Source organism: Chenopodium quinoa, unplaced genomic scaffold (genome assembly GCF_001683475.1).
Source record: "Chenopodium quinoa cultivar QQ74 unplaced genomic scaffold, ASM168347v1, whole genome shotgun sequence".
In the NCBI taxonomy this organism is placed as follows: Eukaryota; Viridiplantae; Streptophyta; class Magnoliopsida; order Caryophyllales; family Amaranthaceae; genus Chenopodium; species Chenopodium quinoa.
The window spans coordinates 5,502,991-5,522,546 of record NW_018744304.1 but is presented as its reverse complement, the minus strand read 5'-3'; the positions used below and the strand labels follow the sequence as shown (position 1 = coordinate 5,522,546).

Below are 19,556 nucleotides of genomic sequence, written 5' to 3'. Positions count from 1 at the left end.
TTCAATTTAGTTGATTTACCTAGTTTTATAGACTTTTTAGACAGAGAACATAAATTCCTTGCCACGTTTTTCCCCTTTTTCCCATTCGCCATTGTAGACCAAAAAAAAGAAAAAAAAATTGAAGTACAAACGCGCAACTGAAAATAAATTAGAGAGAAGAAGATGAGAGCAATGAATTATGGACTTAATCTTCACTCCTTCATTGATTATTCCTCAGAGAATACCAGGGGAGAGAGAAATTAGGGGGATTAGAAGAGAGAGAAAGAAGAATGGTGGGAAAAAGGGGAAAAAATAAAAGGGATGGTAATTTTTTAGTCACGTGAGAGTCACGTGACTAATCAATGCCGGAGTTAAAAAGTCAATCACCGGAATGTGACTTCAAGGTCCCTCTAGACAACAAAACAAATTTATAAGGTTCTTTTAGACCACTTTGAACATATAAGGTCCTTCCAGACAAAATAGTGAACATATAAGTCCCTTCTAGACAAATTTTCCTAAATAAAATAATTAATTAAATAAACCTTCCTTTTATAAAATATTTCTAAACTTATTAAAATGAATAATTAAAATACTTTAAATAAAACATTTCAATTTATTTTAAATACTTCTCAAAATACTTATTTTAAATAAAATATGTATAAAAATATAGGGTATTACTTGAAAATTTTCCAAAGGTCGCCCCATCAGCCACCATGTTATGTTTGCATGCTTGAACCAAATTTCATTGATTTATATCATGTTGTGCTTTATGCTTCTTCCAAATAAAAATGCCTCAAACCCGTCACACACATTAACATTTCATGCCTACCTCATGGCTGTTTTGTATTTTGTCATACTTGGTCATGACATGCCTCTAGTCGCGAGGCGAGTGCCATCTTTTCATGTATACATGTATCAATTAACTAATAGGTCGGATTACATAGTGTAGTAATATACTTTGTGTTAAGAATCATTATTGAGCCATAAAATTATTTGTTACTTGTTTGTAGATATTCATTTGTCTCCCTATGGTGGAGTCATTTGTTTTAGTTAGTTTAGTTGTTCGTTTATGTATAGGGCTTGTTTGTGTGTTAAGGTTTATCAATAATGTAATCATCTTTTGCCCTATTGTTAGTTCTTTGGTAAAGATTTACGTAGTATTTGGGATCGCAACGATTGTCAAGTTTTCAAATGCTTTCAAGCGAATCTGGTGAAAATCATCCTTATGGCTTAACAAATCGTTAGAATGTACTGTCTCTCCGAAAAGGCTGTATATATATTCCAACGATGTGTGTGAGAGATGTATCACAGTGCAAGATCTTTTCAACGATCGTAACTTTGATGAAGGAAACCTCCATTTCCCCATCAACGTCGGCGCCCAAACGATCCAACCTCCATTTCCCCATCAACGTCGGCGCCCACACGATCCTCCGGCGTCGGCGACCCCACCCCTCCCTTTCCCCCATCAACAGCGACAAACACAATAGCAACAACAGTAAGTGTAGTCGGGTTGGCAGCTGCGAACTCCACTAGAAGCCCACCTCCTTCACAAACGCCACCAATACCTCCTCACCTTCACACAACCACCAACAGCGCACCCATCCTTCCACCACCAAGGCTGCGAACAGCCGCAATAAACTCGCTACCAATTCCTCCGCCACCAATACCCTAACCTAAATCGAAAACGGCCCCTTTTCTTCTTTCTCCCAACCGAAAACAACCTATTTCCCTTTCTCCCAACCTGAATCGAACCCTCGCTCCTTCTCCCACCCCAAAACCGCCACTAATACCATAGATTCATCCCCCAAAACCACCCAAAACGAGTTTAGGGTTTGGTTTTCACTCGTTCAGGGTGGTTTCCGACAGCTTGGAGTTTGGGAAATGGTCGAGGTGGGGTTCGCCGGCGTCGGGAGAGCGTTTGGGCATTGGCATGGATGACGGAAGCCGGCACAAGGAGGGGGGGGGGGTGGTGGCTGACGGGGAAGGGGATGTGCTTGTAGTTTTTTTTTATAAATTTTTTTTTTCTTGTTTTTTAAAAATAAATTTAATCATTATTTAATGAATAATGGGTCCCACTTAACGGAATCCTAACGGATTACGTTAAGTGGATGCAATATCTATAACTTTGGGATTTGGGTGGTAGTAAGATAAAATAAAAAAAATTAAATCGATAGTAAATGTGAAGCAAGGTACTTTTGCTGGTAGCAAATGTCAAATTTTCCTAATAATTTTACACATATACCCCCCATATATAGTTTACATTTCAAATACAATATAAATACCTTCATATTACAAACTTCCATTGAAAATATTTCTACTACCAAAATAAAAGTATATATGTATTCCCAGAACAACTGTGGAGTACGAGTTTTATCATTTCTCTTTATTATGTGATTAGTAAATATTACTCCCTCCGTCTCTAAAAGAACGATCTTTTTAGGCATTTTTTACTAGTATTAAGAAACTTAGGTGGATAAAATAAATGTATGGGGAAGATAATAAAAGTATATTGAAAAGGTAAATTTATATAAAATTTGTAAAAAAAGTAGAGAGAGAAAGTAATAAAAGTACATGAAAAAAATAAAATTTTCACGAGAAGCTAATTTTGCACAAATATTATTGCAAATTGAAGGGTATATTAATGCAAATCTAATATAAATAAATAAAGTAGGCAAACAATATGATAATTTTTTTTTTAAAAAGTTATTATTATATAGATTTTTATGGTGTAATTATCAAAATGAAACATGATAAATTAGAAAAAAAAACCATATAGGATAATTTATATATATATAAATCCGGTTTAGATGATCTAACAACTGGGATTACTCATGCCCTTGATCTAACAGCTCAGGTGAGTTACTTTAGAGAGGCTTTAGGAAAAATGGAGAGAAATGTGGGTCCGGAGAAAACGAATTGGACTATAGAAAATGCATATCCTTAATATTGATTGGATCAAATGATATGGTGATTAACTATTTTGATTTTCCAACTCAAGCTTTGTTATATAACCTTCAAGTTACTCGGATCTTTTTATTTCTTTAAAAAGAGAATATTTATGGGTGATATATTTTGACGAATGAGATACCATATTTATCATCGATTTATTAATTTAAATACAATTTTCACATAATTAACACTAATGAATAATAATTCACCTTCAATAGATGGGTAGCAATTTAAAAAAAGAAACACCAATGAATTAATATAAACTATTCTTTTCTAACAAGAAAATTAATCAAAATATTATATGGTATAATTAAGAATATTATCTTTTCATAATATAAATAATAAAAACTATATAATTAAATTTATCTTTTTCTAACAAGCAATTTAATCAAAATATTAAATGGTTTAATTAAGAATATTACCTATTTATGAGATTTAAGTACTCAAAAAAAATAATAAAAAATTACTGTAATAAAATATCCGTGCATCGCACGGACTTTCATCTAGTTAAATAAACATTTTAGGCCTAAAATTTGACTAAAAAAGGTCATTCTTTTTAGGACAGAGGGAGTAAAAAAAGATTTTTAATAAAGGGGCGGAGGGAGTACATATTTTCAAAGAAAATATTTCCATTTACCATTATATTTACGTACTCCCAAAATAGATGTTCTCATTTCACAAATTTCTAAACTTTTTTTTTCTTAATACCTGGTGTTCTGCTTAAAAAACTAAATTTAATCACTAATTCTAGAATTACCATAATACATAGCACATATTCTTGATTAAGGGGACGTTTAAAGTTTGCTCTAAAAATATTTAAAGTTACCCTTATATACTATACTACAAGTACAAAAGTTACTATTTTTCTGACATAAATTTTACCCTTAAACAACACTTATAAGTACTCCGCAATAGATTAATCATATTATCCCTTATATCATGTATCCATTAGAAATCACACAATAAAATTCAATTAGAACTGGGTTAAAGTTACTATAAAAAAACAGATAAAATTCCCTTCAAACTAACAATAAGATTAATGTAAGCGCTTTGCCGCTTTATACGATACTTATTGTATATATTAGATCCAACAATCTTAATCCTGACACAGACCCGATGATTAGACCGAAATAATCCGACCCATGCCTCAAAAGCGACCCAAAAACAGTGATTCGAAATTGACTCAAAACTCAAAATCAACTCGATCGGACCCATCCCAGAATTGAAGTGGAATTGTACCGAATCCGAAGTTGACTCGACCCGAAGTGACCAGACCCAAACGATCCATTTGTCAAGTCTTATTATAGGAGTAATCCGTAGCATATAGATTTACTTCGATGTTAAGGTTTCAATTAAGATACACGATACGCCACTCCAGTCTCCGTATTTATTTTCAGGCGTTGTCTATAAAACCTCGTCGACGCTTTAAGTCCCCCTAAAAATTGTAATTTGAAGAGAGAGAAAATACTTGTGTGCTTCTTTTTCGATAACCCAAAATCTCACAATATTGTTACCAATCAGGCAATCATCACCTGCAAATCACTATTACAAGGTTCCCTTCACTTCCTTTTATATTTCTTTGTTTTTCCCTTATAAAAAGGATAAATTTTGTGGCTTTTATTAATTCTTCCCAATAGGTTTTCTTAATGATTTTCTATTATATTACTTTATGATTTTTTTATTATTGGGATTTTATATGTTTTTTCTTGCTTTGTTCATGTTGCTAGATTATTGACTCTAAAAGAATATGGGTTTAAGATTAATTTTGTGTTTATTTTTCTGGGTAATTTTATGCTGATGCCTGGTTTGTTTTTTGGGTAATCTTTGTCTTGTTAATATTATGTCAAATGATTAAGGAATGCGTAATTAGTATTTATGTAAAAGGGTTGTTAAGATTATGGCAAATGTGAACATGTTTTGCAGTTGAGTTAACTAACAGTTAGTTTAATTTTGGAGGTGGTATGTCTTAAATAGGGTATGTTGGGGAATTGCTCAAACCAGTGATTAAAGGGGTAGTTTTTGTGATTTGTGAAATTCTGAGTAGTTTAGAATGTCAGTAGCAATGTTTGATTGTATTTTGAGGAAAAGAGATGAATGTCCTTTCCTTGGCATGAGATGTGGGTTGGCTATGTTACTTGGACTCGGGTACTTGTGTCTGACTTGTGTATGTGTTCAAGTGTTTGGCTCGGCTATTTTATGTGGCTCATGATTTTAGCTCAAATTGAAGTTCAAGTTGTCATACTCATACCAATGTGGGTGTGTCTAGAATTTGACATGGGTGTTTGAGATGAAATGAAGAGTCCTAGTGACATAGGGGGTCGGTGGACTAAGAATAGTCAAACAATCTCTAGCCAGTGATTACTTACTTGACTGCTTTTCATTCATAGTTTGATTTTATGAAACAACTTGGAATGTCAGTAGCAATGTGCCAATGTTTGGTTTGAGTTAGAGAAAAAGAATTGAATTCCATCCCTTGGCCTTTAGATGGAAAATCTGGGGACTAAGCATTCTCATAATTATTTGTGTGGAAAGCCAAAACATTTGCTCTAAACTTACTCTACTTTTATGGATATGGTTTGTTTTCTTTGTGTGTATGTGTATTTTCTGTGTGAATAGATTGTAGGAGTGTTATATCGAGACTTCATAATGAAACCGAATTAGAGCCTTTTTGTTGATTAGTTGCAGGGTTATGTTTTTTTTTCTAAAGACTATTAATGAAGCCAAAACATAATCATTCTTTAGGGTAAATGCAGGTTTATTGGTTGTGGTTTCAGTATTTCTGTTATGCGACAGCAATACACACTCATTTTGATACTTTTGGTTGCTTTAGAGAAGAATAACTTATAACACCCTAAACTGAGTTGTTAGATTGGGATGATGTGGGGGGTAAGGACTGCCACTCTTTTATGTTCACCTTTGCATGTAATTTGTATTTGGAAGTTTGCAACTGTGTTAGAATGGTGAATTGGTGATGCAAATTAGCATTGATAATTTTCAAGTAACATTCTACCATTGACTGTAGAGAAATTTAAACTAATTGCTATTACTATTTGTTTTCTTTTTCTTTTTATTTTTATTGCAGATGTCTTTGCATCTTGCTAATCTGTCACCTCGAATGCGTAAGGATCAGCTGGAACGTATTTTCAAGAGCTTTGGCCGGTGCACTGTGCAACTGAAAGATGGATATGGGTTTGCAGTGTATGACTTCCGTGGGGATGCTGAGCAGGCTTTAAGGACTCTGAAGGGCAGGAAGATTTGTGGTGAGTCTGTATATCTTTCGTGGTCAAACAAGCAGCCTAAGCCATCGCAAAGAGATGCCAGATCCCATGATGTGCGATATGGAATACATTCTGACCGAGGTGATGATTTTGTTGGTCGTAGAGATTACTTAATGAGTGGCAAAAAACAACCTGATAAAGGTCGAGAAAGGCACAAGTCTCCTGAGATACATGATGATAGGCACAGGTTTAATCTTAATGATGCAGGACGTATAAATTATGATCAAAGGGAAGTATTTTTGGAAGCAGGCGGTCGTGTTGTAATTAAACCCAATCAGATGGATGATGGAAGGTGGGGAGAGCAACTTGATAATCTTCGAAATGATACTAGTTATGATGCACAGAGGGGATTTGATCGATATGACCCTGGTCGTGTTGATGAAAGAGGTGAAGAATATGAGAATCGTGGTTTGGAACATTTTGCTGGTTCACATTCTGTAAGGACATCACCAGACAAGAACAGGAGAGTACATCCTGATAGAAAAAGAGGCCAGCAAACTTGTTTTAAATGTGGAGCTGTTGGTCACAAGATGCGTGATTGTTCATCAAAAGAGGCTTTGCAAGAGAAGAGCATGTACCACCCATATCATAGGCAAGATGTAAAAGCTAAGAATGAAGTTGAAAGGACAGAGATTAGATCTGGAGGACGATTGCAGTCTTGTCATCGGAATTCGAAATCTGCAAAACAACCTGACATTCACGGGGAAATATCTCATTCAGAAAAGGATGGAGTTAAACACTCTCCTGTAGAAAATGAATGTGGGTGGGATAAGAGAAAGAATTATAATAGAGATAGACAAAGGGTGAGTGATGATAAAATTTTAGAGTCGCATGATGATAAGAAAAAGAGGGGGTCTGCTTTGTCTCATCTTCATTCTGATTATGCATCTCCTGAGTTGGGCAGATATTCAAGACCGTCAAAGCCTTTGGGGGGTTTGAGCTCTCACTTTAAAAATGGATCACCTAGATTACATTCCCTTTCTGCTAGATCCAGATCCTATTCAAGATCGCGCAGATCCAGGTCCCATTCAAGATCGCGTAGATCCAGGTCCAATTCAAGATCACGAAGATCCAGATCTTATTCCAAATGGCGCAGATCCAGGTCCAATTCAAGATTGCATAGATCCAGGTCTAGAAGTGTTAAGATCAAGTCTAGGTCAAGGTCAAGATCACCATCCTCTTCCCTGTCTATCTCTATTGGTCGGTCTTTATTCTCCTCCCCAAACAAGGCAGAGGTTAATGTGAATGCAAATTCTGAAGGTGGACCTAGTCCTCTGTCCAGGGACGCGCATACCGAAGTCAGGCAACATGACAAACCTGAAATATGTGAGGAAAACCTGTCCATTGCTAACAAAGCAGAGAGAAGTTTGAGTGGATGTATGGATAGTCTCACAAGTTATCAAATCATGGATGTTCCAATAGAGAGGAAGGGATCTGAACATAACTCAGATATTATGACTTCTACAAAGCATACAGAGGAAAGCTTGAATGGTTTTGGGGAAGATGATCAGATTCCACAATATCAGGACATTCAGGAGGCAATGCTTGAGGAGAGTCAGTGGTTAGAGCCTCAGCAGAATTTTGAACCTTCACAAGCAGATGCTCCTCTAGGAAGCAAATGCATTTCTACTTCTAAACAGATGATAGATGGCATGAAGCTGGACAAAGTACTTACTGATGCTGATAGTGACTCCACTGCCCCTCATGTATTATGTGACCTCAAGGCTCCTAGCTCATCTTTGCTTGAGAAGGGTGACGGTGAATATGCTGCTGTAAACATGTCAGCTGCAGAGCTAAAAGAAATCGAAGAATTTGAAAATGCCAATGTAGAAACGACTAAATCAATGGAACCAATCAATGATATCTCAGATCTGGAAGCTTCACCTAAATCACATGTTGGCAGCCGTTTAAGCATATCTGCAGAGGAATTGTCCAGGGTTATTGAACGCTATGGTTTGAAACTTCCAGAAGAGAATGAACAGCACCTTGATGTTGGAGATTACTTTGGTTCTTCCCGACTATGGCCTTGGGAGATAATTTATTACCGGAGACTGAAAAAGGGTCTAATCTCAATGGAAAACTATGCTAGGCGAGTAGCACAGAATGAAGCATTCCACATAACTGATAAATATATTAGAAGTAGTAGTGGTTGGGAGGAATTGCTTGAAGAACATTGTTAGAAAGAATTACCTTTTTGATGCTTCTTGTGCGTTACTTGAATATAAGTGGTGGTTAACTGTTTCACTTTCCTTTTGAAAGGTATGCTCTTCTTTTTGATCTTATATGTTTTTGGTTTAGGAGTAGGTTTTTGCACGAACGTTAAGGAAGAAGAGAGTAGAGAATGAGTAGTTGCTGTTGGGTAACTCTTTGTGCTACTTCCATAACTTGTAATGCATTATAATTCACAGTATGCTATTTTAACGTGAAGCTGAGCGAGTTAGTTTGTTCTTTTGCTTCTTTATTACTTCATGAATCTTATTGCTGGTTATTAAAGTTCACCTTGGACCTTGTCATTTCTTTCTTTGAGTACGGAGTATCTAATATTCTACTCATAATTCTCATCTATTTAGTTCTGCTATCAATTGTAATGCTTCACGCTCTTTTGTAATTTCTGTGAAATGTTGCGGTAGATTATTAGAACAGAACCAGAATCACTGAGTATTAAGTTTAGAAATTCCAGAGTTATATTTCCAACTGTATGCTATATTCCTATTGGTCACTGGTTTTCATCCTTAATCTCTTGCAGTGGTTGCTGAATATTACAAACGAAAATTTGGTGAAAAATGAATTTTGCACTTCTATAACAGAAAAATCTAGGTCAGTGCCCTCTATCTCTCTCTCTCTCCCCTCCCCTCCCCTCCTATACCCCCTCCCCATGTCTTTCTTTGACTTGCTTGTCACCATTCAATATTCTTCCTAAAGATTGCCTCTTCTATCCGGTCTTGTACCAACAATTTGTCACGGATGAAGGAACTAATGACCCGGGATTACTACCTTTGAATCTATCATTGCTTAAAACATCGTTCATCAGAATTAAGAATATGCTAAAAATTATAGCAGATAGTTTATGATTTACTTTTTCCCCTTCTCTGCTGCTTATGTGACGTTTATGTTGTGAGGTTGTTTGATGTGCAGGGCTGCTTTAAATCACTAAGAATAGGTGGATTTTGATGTCAAGATTGGTTACGTATTACCAAGTGTTATTATCTTATGTATTGTATGCAGGTTATTGCAGAAACTTACCATGAAAGAGAAATTGATAATCCAATATAGGGTTTATGATTTTGTGTAGCTCCTTGTTTCTTCTTGTTTAGTACCATCATGCATGTTCGAAATAAAATCCATCTTTATCACGTCCATCTTGTTGAACCAGCTTGAGTGATTACTTAGGATTTTGGAACATTAATCTGATTATTTTTGTCAGAACTTAAAATAGTTTCATTTTCTGCTGTTTGCTATCTTCAGTTGCAATAAAATCAGCACATAAATCTTTTTTGAGTTAGACTAGAATGCCTGATAAGCCTCTTTCTAGCTCCATTAATATTACTATTGACATTTAAATGATATATTTGAGTTGAGCTATACATTGTGGCAATGCCATGAAGAAAAGAGTTGAGTGGGCTCATTTTTGACATTGTGAACCTGAAGTTTTGTATCCATGTGAGAGGTGGTAAGGATATTCATTGTAGGGCTATAATTGATCTGGTATCTGTATTGAAACGATCGTTAATCACTTGAATAATTCTCTGTTCAATGGTCATTGTGAATATTTATTTGAACTGGCTACATTAGTAAATGAAGACACATGTAGGCAAAAGTTTGGAAGAAATTGTGAGAACTGTTGTTTATTGTCCTGGCAGTCATTACCTGTCTAATATATTTGCACACAGTTTGTGTGGAGAGGGTAAGTGATTAGAATGGTTGAGTGGAGATGGCAATTGTGAGTAGAATGAAATTTTGGGGGAAAAAAAATAAATTATTTCCATTATTTCGTCCGTTGGAACCGCTTTGCTTCGACTTTCGAGCTTGGTTTAGAAATTTCTTGCAAGCTTTTCTATGATATTTGATGGACCAAATAAAAAAAATGTGGCAGCCCATATGCAGATTAACTCAACTAAGATGTGTTATGAAATGAAACAAACTGCCTGACTCAGGTGCAATAGATAACTGAGTATTGCTGACTTGAAGCCCCAGATTTCCCTTTAATTTTCTGTCAATTTGAAGGACTACTAGTTGGTGTAATTAGGAGTAGGAATGGTACATCAAAAGTTTCTCCTATCAATTCAATGGCCACTAGCCAGTCGTGCTAATTGGGCCAAATCATTTCCATCCTTCAGAGTTGTATATTCACCTGTAGTCTCAGGGGTCTGATGATGGTCCGCTAGCAAGTCATGAGTTCGGCCTGGTAGATATGACCAGATAATCAAAACTTTTGATGCCCTAGCTCCTGCTCAAAACCAAAAAGGTCTAGTTTCCGAAGCATTGCTGCAACGCCTGCTAGCCAGTACCCATTTCCTGATATGGGGTGGCTTATTTACGTTGCAGCTTGGTCGTAGCGTTGTCTTAAGTTGGCTAACTGCACTTACCAATTACCATGTTTCCAAAGGGTTACAGTTGCAAATTGGCGCCACCAAGTAAAGTAGTTTTTTGGTTTTAAGAGTTGACATCCTCAGGTTTCAGGAGATCTTAAGGTTTCTGACTGTCTTAAGAGATTAGATTTCCTGGAAAATTGAGCTGATTGTTACTCGTAGTACTTTTCAAGTGTACGTACCTTTGTAAATAATATTGTGGGGTATACATAGCAGCAACATACTGTATTTAATTCACAAGACCAAAGTGGTAGATTTGAATTAAGCCTAACCTCTCATTTGGGGGTCTATCTGACTCAGCTTGTCTAACATATTGTACTTTACGTAGAATTTTTGGGACCAATATCACAAATACAGGTATTATTTCTTCCTCCATTTCTAAATATTTGAAGTTTTGATGTATTATCTATGAATTAATGGTTCATTTATTCGGGTTAGTTTCTCTCTCTAATTATTATGAATCCTAACCCAATACAAATAATTCTATGAATTATCTAACCTTTCATTCGATGAAAAGTTGTAGTGTGTGAGAGCCATACTTTCACGAGTTTCATCACTTCATTAAAAATGCAACCAATTAGCAACGAATGAAACATATCTTTAGCAACGATAGTCATTTTCATATTTTTTTCGTTCTAAATGAGCGTACTAGTATAACTCATTTCTAAAGATGGGAGTGAGTACATGAATTTGAAAGTCACTTGTTGTATTTTATGGGTGATTTAACTATCTTATTATAATGTACTCCCTAGCTCCGTCCTTTTATTAGAGTCGTAGTCATAATGAATAAATTGATATTTAATATTGTGATATGCCAAACTTTTCTAAATGTTATGTGTACATGCACCTACCCTTGTAATGCAATAAGTATTAGGATGAGAAAATTCTCCTAATATAATTGTATGTTATGTCTTCTGCAATACTGTTAAACTATCCCAACTTCTAAAAGTCTCCTTATACTAGAGGTAAAGATCACCCCATAGCCTTGGAAATAAGTCAATATTTGTATTCTTAAAATCATTGGATGATAAGCAAAGTTAATTATAGGTCAAAAACTCCCATTAAAGAATAATATTACTCCCTCCGTTTTTAAATACTTATTCAAGTTCTACTTTTTGCATTATTTATTTGTCCTATTTTGACTAATGTTTGTGATTTACACATACGAAGTAAGAAAATATATAGCCTTGTGAATATTTGTTGAAATCGTGTCAATGATTAGATTATTAATTATTAATTGTTAGAATTTATACATATTGTTAATCAATTATATTATTGATAAAAGATTAGCATCGATATGCATGTTCGGGATAATTGGAGCAAATATTTTAAAATAGGGCGTATAAAAATACTTCAAATATGGAGCTTTCAATTAACCGACCCAATTAAAATGACCATTTTACCGACCCAACATCACACAAAAGTCTTGTTCAAAGGAAAAATAAAACTTTGTACAAAAGTCAATAATTGTATTCTTGATATTATTGAATGATGTTAACCAAAACTATATATATATATATATATATATATATATATATATATATATATATATATATATATATATATATATATATATATTTTTTTTTTTTTTTCAGAATCACAAAGCCTTTTTTATGCTAAAAAACGTTATTTAAAATTAATAATAAAGAAATAAATAAATTGAGGAAAAAGAGTAAGAAGGGAAATAAATAAATAGAGAGGGGAAAAAGAAGTTGCCCAAATTGACAACAAAAGGAAGAAAAAATGGCATTAAGTGATTAGTGTGAAGAGGAAGAAAAGGGATGAAATCAATTAATATTTGGTATTTATCACCTGACGTGATGCAACTCTCTTCATTATTCTCCAAGTCTCAACTGCCTCAATTACTTTTGCATTTAATTCCTATTTTTAATTTTTTTTTTAATGATCTTTCAATCAAATTTTTGTTCTTCAATGCCTTTGAACTACCTCTACCTATTTTTCTAAATTACTAAAATTATTATTTATTTATTAATTTCCCAAAATTCATTGTTTCTTGTTAATTATTCTTCTTTTCCTTAATCTTAAAAGTTGACTCTATTTTCGTTAAAAATATGGTTAATTTTGGGGAGTAGATTCTCTGTATTTCAGAAATAGAATGTGTTTTAATTTCATACTCTCATTACCTCATACAAGGTTGCGCCCACACAAGTGACACAACACAACTCAAATGATACTCTTCTATTTTTCTTCCTTTTATAGCCAACTTGTTGATATTTTGTTCAACGTTTTTCTTTTCTCTAAAAAATTAAAAAAATAAAAAGAAATTAAACTATTTTTTAGGTCAATAAAATTGAATCAATTGTGCAAGAAGAGTGGTTTTATTTGGAAATTGAAGTGTATTCCTACAACCCTTAAAGTTGCATGATATAAGGAAGGTCAAAAGCAAAAATATAAATTACGAGTAATATTAATTACACTGATTGATGTGTGATTTATCAAGTACTCGTATTTTCATATTAAAGTTCTGTGTCGGAAATGCATTAAATGTTTTTATGCATTCCATTAGATCCTAAATGCTCTTCCCATTTTGATTGTACATGTGTGCCAATGAATTACTTTTATTATAAAAATCTATACTATGTAGTATTTAAAAATGGAAAATGTTATACATAGCCCTTAGGCTACATATAAGCATAAAATTTACACTTGAAAATCATAAAAAGTTAAGAAATCATCAAAATATAAACACTAATAACACTGATTTACGCGTGTTTTTGTCATGAATTCCTAATTTTATACAATTTCCAAGAGTATATTTAATGCTTATATATAACCCTTAGGACTATATATAACATTACCCAATAAGCTTTTTAAATCAATAATAAATTATATTCCATTGAAACAAGGAAAAAGGCATTATAACATGAAATTGTTCTTTAAACAAACCCTATCAGTTGTATTGTATCTATATATATCTATACCTCCATTTTATGAAATACAAGTGAAACATATAGATTGATTTTCTCTCCATCTCTCATGTTTTCTACATATTTTATAACATGAGAGTATTTTATCTATTGGTTTTGTGCTAACGTGTGTGGCGTTGATGTATGTTCAATGTTCAAGGAGGTAGCTAGCCGTAATGTATTATTATACGTTGAATGTATGAATACTTTTTCAAGGAGAGGTTTTTATATGGTTTTTTACATTAATTGTTTTCACAAGTAGCATTTTTCAAGGAGTGGTTTTTATATGGTTTTTATGTCTAAATAAAAATGATTTAGACATATACGTTGAACAATACTCAAAGATAAATGTGCGAGCTTTTTTTCATGCTTTGTTAGTTGGACTTTAGAAGATCTTTAGCTTGGCTATATTAATTACACCATTTAAGTAATCATAAAGGCTAATTAGTAAGGCTGGTTTACCTGTATTTTGTTAATTAGTTTTAATAACTCGGTTGTTGGTTAATCTATAATTGAATTGGATCCGTTTATTTCTACCCCTTTTCTTTTGTAACTATAAAATCCCTATATTTAAGCATTGTTGTTATAGATAAGGCCAAATTGTTTTTAAAGCTAATTTTGTAACCCTTGTCACATGTATGTTGAAAATCTTGTAACATTATAGAATATAATATGATGGCAAAAGCTAAAGAGCGTCCCCGAGACGTTAGATAAGAGAATTAAAAGTGGGAATATTAGAGTAAAAATAATATTAATTACACCGAACAACGCGTGATTTTGTCATGCATTTTTAACTTAATACCATTTCAACCAATAAAAATATTCCTTATCTAACGCCCCGAGACGCTCGTTAGCAATATCCTAATGTGATATATTGCCTATAATACTCTGTAATGTTATGAGAAACAAGAAGTTTATTATTATGATCCCAATAAATCTAAAAATGACCTCATATTATCATTCAAAATTTCAAAATCACTCTATGTCCGACCATTTAAAAATTAATAGTCAATTTAAAAAGTCAACCCTAATTATTGACCATTTTTCTTATCCAATCGGTGACATGTGTTTAAACTAGCTACCATGATATCCATGCACTTATAAATTTGATTTTAAAGTAGGGTATTAAATGACCATAATGTATAGTTGTTCTACCCCTTTGGCCGCCTTTTTCGGTTGTGAGCATGAACCAAAATTGTTCGGAAAATAATTTGGATGTTTTGTACTCCAAATCTTTATAAATAGCACTATGAATACTCATAACTATTTTTCTTGCTATTAAATTATGCTTGTTAATTGTAGTTGTTACTCATTCAAATTCAGGTTTGATCCTCATATTTGTGTAAATCACCATCCAATTTGACCAAAAAATATTTTAACATTGCTATCATAATCTTATGTCTTGAGTTCTTGACAAGTTAGGTTTACATACATTGACCCTTCTCAAGGAACCTTAACAAGTTAGGTTTACATACATTGGACCTTCTCATATCTTACGAGCTATGAAAGATGAATCCAGAATAAATAGCTAAATTTGTACATCGAATTTAGCATGAAAGGTAGGTCAAAACTAAAACTTGATCTGATTACACAAGTAATCAAGTACGGATTACTAAAGAGAATTCAACCCAATTAAAAAAAAAAGTAAAAATTGTGTAACTATAATTTATGGTTGATTAGAGATATAATATAAACTTAATTATATTAGTGCCATGCAAAGTTAATTTAGGACTCATAAGAAGAGCTAGGTTAATAAAGTTGTACATCTTTAATGAAAATGACCAACCTCTTGAAAACACCAGTTTCCTACATAGTATTCAAGTCCCATGCATTTCATCTACCAAGCTTAAATTATATGAGTAAAATATTTCAATTATACATACTTGTATTAAGGTAGAAATAAATAAAATTAAAAAAAATTAAATACGTAGTAAAATACAACAAAAATAATGTGGGGTCAGATCATGTCACAAATCATAACCTAAATATATAATTAATTAGAGGTTGCTGATATACGTACCAAATAATTTAGTACAAATCCAATAACCCATTTTTTTTTTCTCATTTTTTTACATGATGCATGGCTAAAATAAGACACAAACACGAAGAATCCTACATCTAAAACTTAAAAAGGTTAAAAAAATAAAGAAAATTAGTTAACAACCTTAATTAGACTTCCAAATGCTAAAAACAGAGCTACTAAAACAGAGTTTACATTAATTTTTTTCGAGTTTAACCCTTCTTAGTCTTCTTAGAGCTTCCACTATTTCCACTCTTATTGTTGTTGTCGTTGTTGTCGTCGCTGTTGTTATTGTTATTGTTATTGTCATGCACGAAATCGAGCAAGACGGTGCTCTTACATTTAGGGCACTTGGGATCATCCTCCGATAGCATGACATACATTAGACATCTTGGACACCCGACTAATACCATAGAGGTGGCTTCCGGGCTGCTCATCGATACGTCCGAAGATACACACGAGCTCGGTGGTGACACCGATGCTGATCGGCTTGGTGATTCCATCCTCGGGTTCAGGTTCAGGTTCGGGTTTACAATCATTCTTGAATTTGGTGGTGATAAATTTAACTTTAAGTCCAACTTTGGCACGTTGTTACCATTTCTCCTGCTCATGGTCTCCTCCTCACTTTTATGATCTTCTAAACCCCTCTTTTGCTTACTCTACACAACAAAAAATTTTAAAAATTAAAAATCAAAAATTAAAAATTATAATTAAAATATATATAAAGTTAAAAACACTTAAAAAGTACACAATACCAACTTTTAAATTAATCACGTAAGGAAATTAATCACGTAAGCAACATGAAATGACCGATCACCTTTAAATTGTATTAAATATCATAATTTATATATTAAAAAAGATATATATCATCATAATAATGAATTTCAAATAAAAATCATACAAGTATTGAAGTGTTACATACAAAATCTAATAAACACAAAAAAAAAAAAATGATGAAAAAATTACAATTGAAGTACCTTGTCGTGAAGAAAATGAGTGCCCCGTGCAAAAACAGGGCACGGGGGATGAAATTTGGTCCGAGGTGGAGATTGTTTGAAATCGAAGAGATCAAGGGTGACGGGAGCGACTTTAGGCACTAGAACAACATTATTATCGGCAAGTAAGTTACTAATAAGAAGAGATATTTTTGGTTGAGGATGAGGATGTGAGTTTTCAAGTAGAAAGGACATTATATAGAAAGTGAATTCAATAGAGAGAGAGAAAGAAATTAAAGATGGGTTTGATGGGAGGAAGGGTTCTCTTTAAAGCTTAATTAAATGGAGTTGAAGTGATGAGAACTTGAAGGCACCAAGGAAATGTATTAATTGTAAGGAAAAAATCCCAAGGAAGAGAGATGCAAAATAAGGAAAAATATTTAATATAAAGTATAAAATAGCATTAAATAATTGTTTAAAGTCTTTAATAATTTTGCGAGACAACCACTGTCAAAACAGGGAGAACTTTTAGAGACGGAGGGAGTAGTAATATTAATACGAGTAATATCGTAGCAGAAGAAGTGGGAGGAAGAGGAGGAGGAGGAGGAGGAGAAGGAAAAGGAAAAGGAAGTGATAGAAAAAATTGAAGTCTTAGGATTGAATTGTCATTCATTATTGCTTAGGAGAGTCGGTGTTAATTTATAACTTGAGTAGTACTAGAAAACTACAACTACTCACTATAAACCCAACTGCTTTTAAAGCCAAAAATATTTACTACTATATTAACTATCATAAGTTCATTTTTTATTTAATTTTTTTTAAAAAATGAATTTTAATAACAATAAAATGAAGAAATTATAAAAACTATCAAACAGAAAACATTTATATGAAGATCAACCATAAAAATTAAAGTCTCTGTCTCTATCTTCTGATAATATTAATGACCTCCCTTATAGTTTGAGCATTTATTTATGTCCTTTTTATCTAACTATGTAGCTATATTAGTATTAGCAACTTCTTGAAAATCTAATTTAAGTTAATTTGGTAGTTATGTCTCTTTTGAGTTATTATGACTACCTTATGACTATCTTGAACTTGCTTAGGATCGATGATCAACTAGATCAATTATCTGTTTTTGAGTAGCAAATACGATTATATAGGTCATTTCACAAGAATGTATACTAGAAATTCCGAGGTTCAGTGTACATACATAGACATTGATAACCTATTTTAATTTCATTTTATTCATTAAATTTGCTTATAAATTCATTTTAAAACTACCTATCCATAAAATTCAAGTTTATCAATATGATAAACATGAGTTGTTTATCAAAGGGTATATTGGATTATTTACTCATGAATAGTAGGGACAATTTTGCCATTTAATATTTTTGTTAGGCAAATTTAACTAACAACGTTAGCCTTGTCGTTAGTCAAAATTTACAAGTAAATTCATCTTCTTCACTAGAGAAAGTCGGCGAGTCGACCAAACGCCAGTGGGTTTGTAAGTCGATTTTCTTCCGATTTGGTGTATGTATAATAGAAAAAATTCAGAAAAGTATAATGGAGAAATTCAATCTTCAAGCCCAATTTTAGCTTTAATGGAGGACATGGTCACCCTACCCTTTGGGGTTGACCATGCCCTTAATTTCACCCTTATTTCTAGGGTTTTTCGTTTAAATTGGCGCCGGAGGCGCCGAATGGGGTCATCTTCAATGTCACCGTCTTCAATGGTGTCGCCTTTGATGTGAGCTTCAATGGAGGAGGAAAGAGGAAGAAGAAGGATCATTATTGCAATTGACGACTTCATTGTTGAAGAAAATATGGTGATGAAAATGGTACCTTCCTCCATTGTTGAATGGAGAACCTGAGTCTTCTTTCTCTTTATTCTGTTTAGAGGGAGAAGATGAGTAACTTCCGTCAGTTAGGGACCAATCTTCAGCACGTGATTACAAGAGGATGAAAATATTTTTTAATTAGCCAGCACGAGATTATATGCAAAATAATTACCAAATTGCCATTTGATAAACATTTCAAGTTTATCAAATTGATAAACTTGGGCTTCCTCCTAACTATCTCTCGAATTTTTTGGTCATATATAAAATGAAGACAACTAGCCTTCTTATGTTATGTAATCATCCTAGTCTCCTTTAAAGAATTAGAGAATACAATAATTAAAGTGATAACAGAAGCGCATAGACCAATCACCAATCAATCATATTGATTGTAGTCTTGAATTTGGAAGGAAAAGTATAGCAATGTCTTCACTTTTTAGAAAGGAAAGGACTACACATTGCTTGGAATTAGGAGAGATTTATCACAAGGCTAATTTTTATCTAGTTTGGTGATACAATTTTTCAATAAAGTCAAATGATATATAAAGTTAGATTAAATTAGCATCACAATACAACTTTTTAGATCAAACATACGTATAACTAATCTTTCATGAGTTTCATCTATGAGTGGTTATTGAAGCAGTAAATTTGGAACAAGGATGAATACTAGAAATTCCGAGGTTGATCATGTACACATTAAGATGATGTGATACACCTGATTTGATTGCCTATTTTAATTTCGATTTTGTTAATTTTCAAGCCAGGAACTAACTAATACAATAATATCCTCATATTATTGGTGTATCATATTCTTGGTCTAATTGATGTAGCCAAGAACTTGTGCCTCTACATTTGATTAGAACCTTAGCACTATCCTTAGGCTCCACCGAATACTCTACAGGTTTCTTACAAGTGAAGTTACTAATTATATGGACTTTAGTATTCAATGATTCTCGGTTTGGGCCAATACAAGTATCTCCAATTTGGACCAGCCCGAAACTCTTTACAAAGTTTCATGTCCTTAATGTCCAGTATTTTCTAGTT

The 19,556-nt window shown here is 33.3% G+C and overlaps 2 protein-coding genes across 3 annotated transcripts; one reads left to right on the top strand and one right to left on the bottom strand.

Annotated features, from left to right (window-relative positions):
• Positions 1 to 4,286: 4,286 nt before the first annotated feature.
• Positions 4,287 to 9,716, top strand: LOC110695715 (serine/arginine-rich splicing factor 4-like). Of its 2 annotated transcripts, XM_021872943.1 has the most exons (4): positions 4,287 to 4,480; positions 6,011 to 8,465; positions 8,953 to 9,023; positions 9,342 to 9,716. In XM_021872943.1, exon 2 carries the CDS (start codon positions 6,011 to 6,013, stop codon positions 8,384 to 8,386), a length of 2,376 nt encoding a protein of 791 aa, XP_021728635.1. In that variant the 5' UTR covers positions 4,287 to 4,480; the 3' UTR covers positions 8,387 to 8,465; positions 8,953 to 9,023; positions 9,342 to 9,716. The 2 variants fall into 2 exon arrangements, with proteins under 2 accessions (XP_021728635.1, XP_021728634.1); XM_021872942.1 differs by having other exon boundaries at positions 8,953 to 9,716.
• Positions 9,717 to 15,687: 5,971 nt separating this feature from the next.
• LOC110695714 (homeobox protein 6-like) lies at positions 15,688 to 17,392 on the bottom strand. Its single transcript, XM_021872941.1, has 2 exons — positions 16,720 to 17,392; positions 15,688 to 16,401 (listed from the first exon to the last, which is right to left on the bottom strand). The coding sequence occupies exons 1-2, from the start codon at positions 16,930 to 16,932 to the stop codon at positions 15,955 to 15,957; spliced, it is 660 nt and encodes a 219-aa protein (XP_021728633.1). The 5' UTR covers positions 16,933 to 17,392; the 3' UTR covers positions 15,688 to 15,954.
• Between the last annotated feature and the right edge of the window lie 2,164 nt (positions 17,393 to 19,556).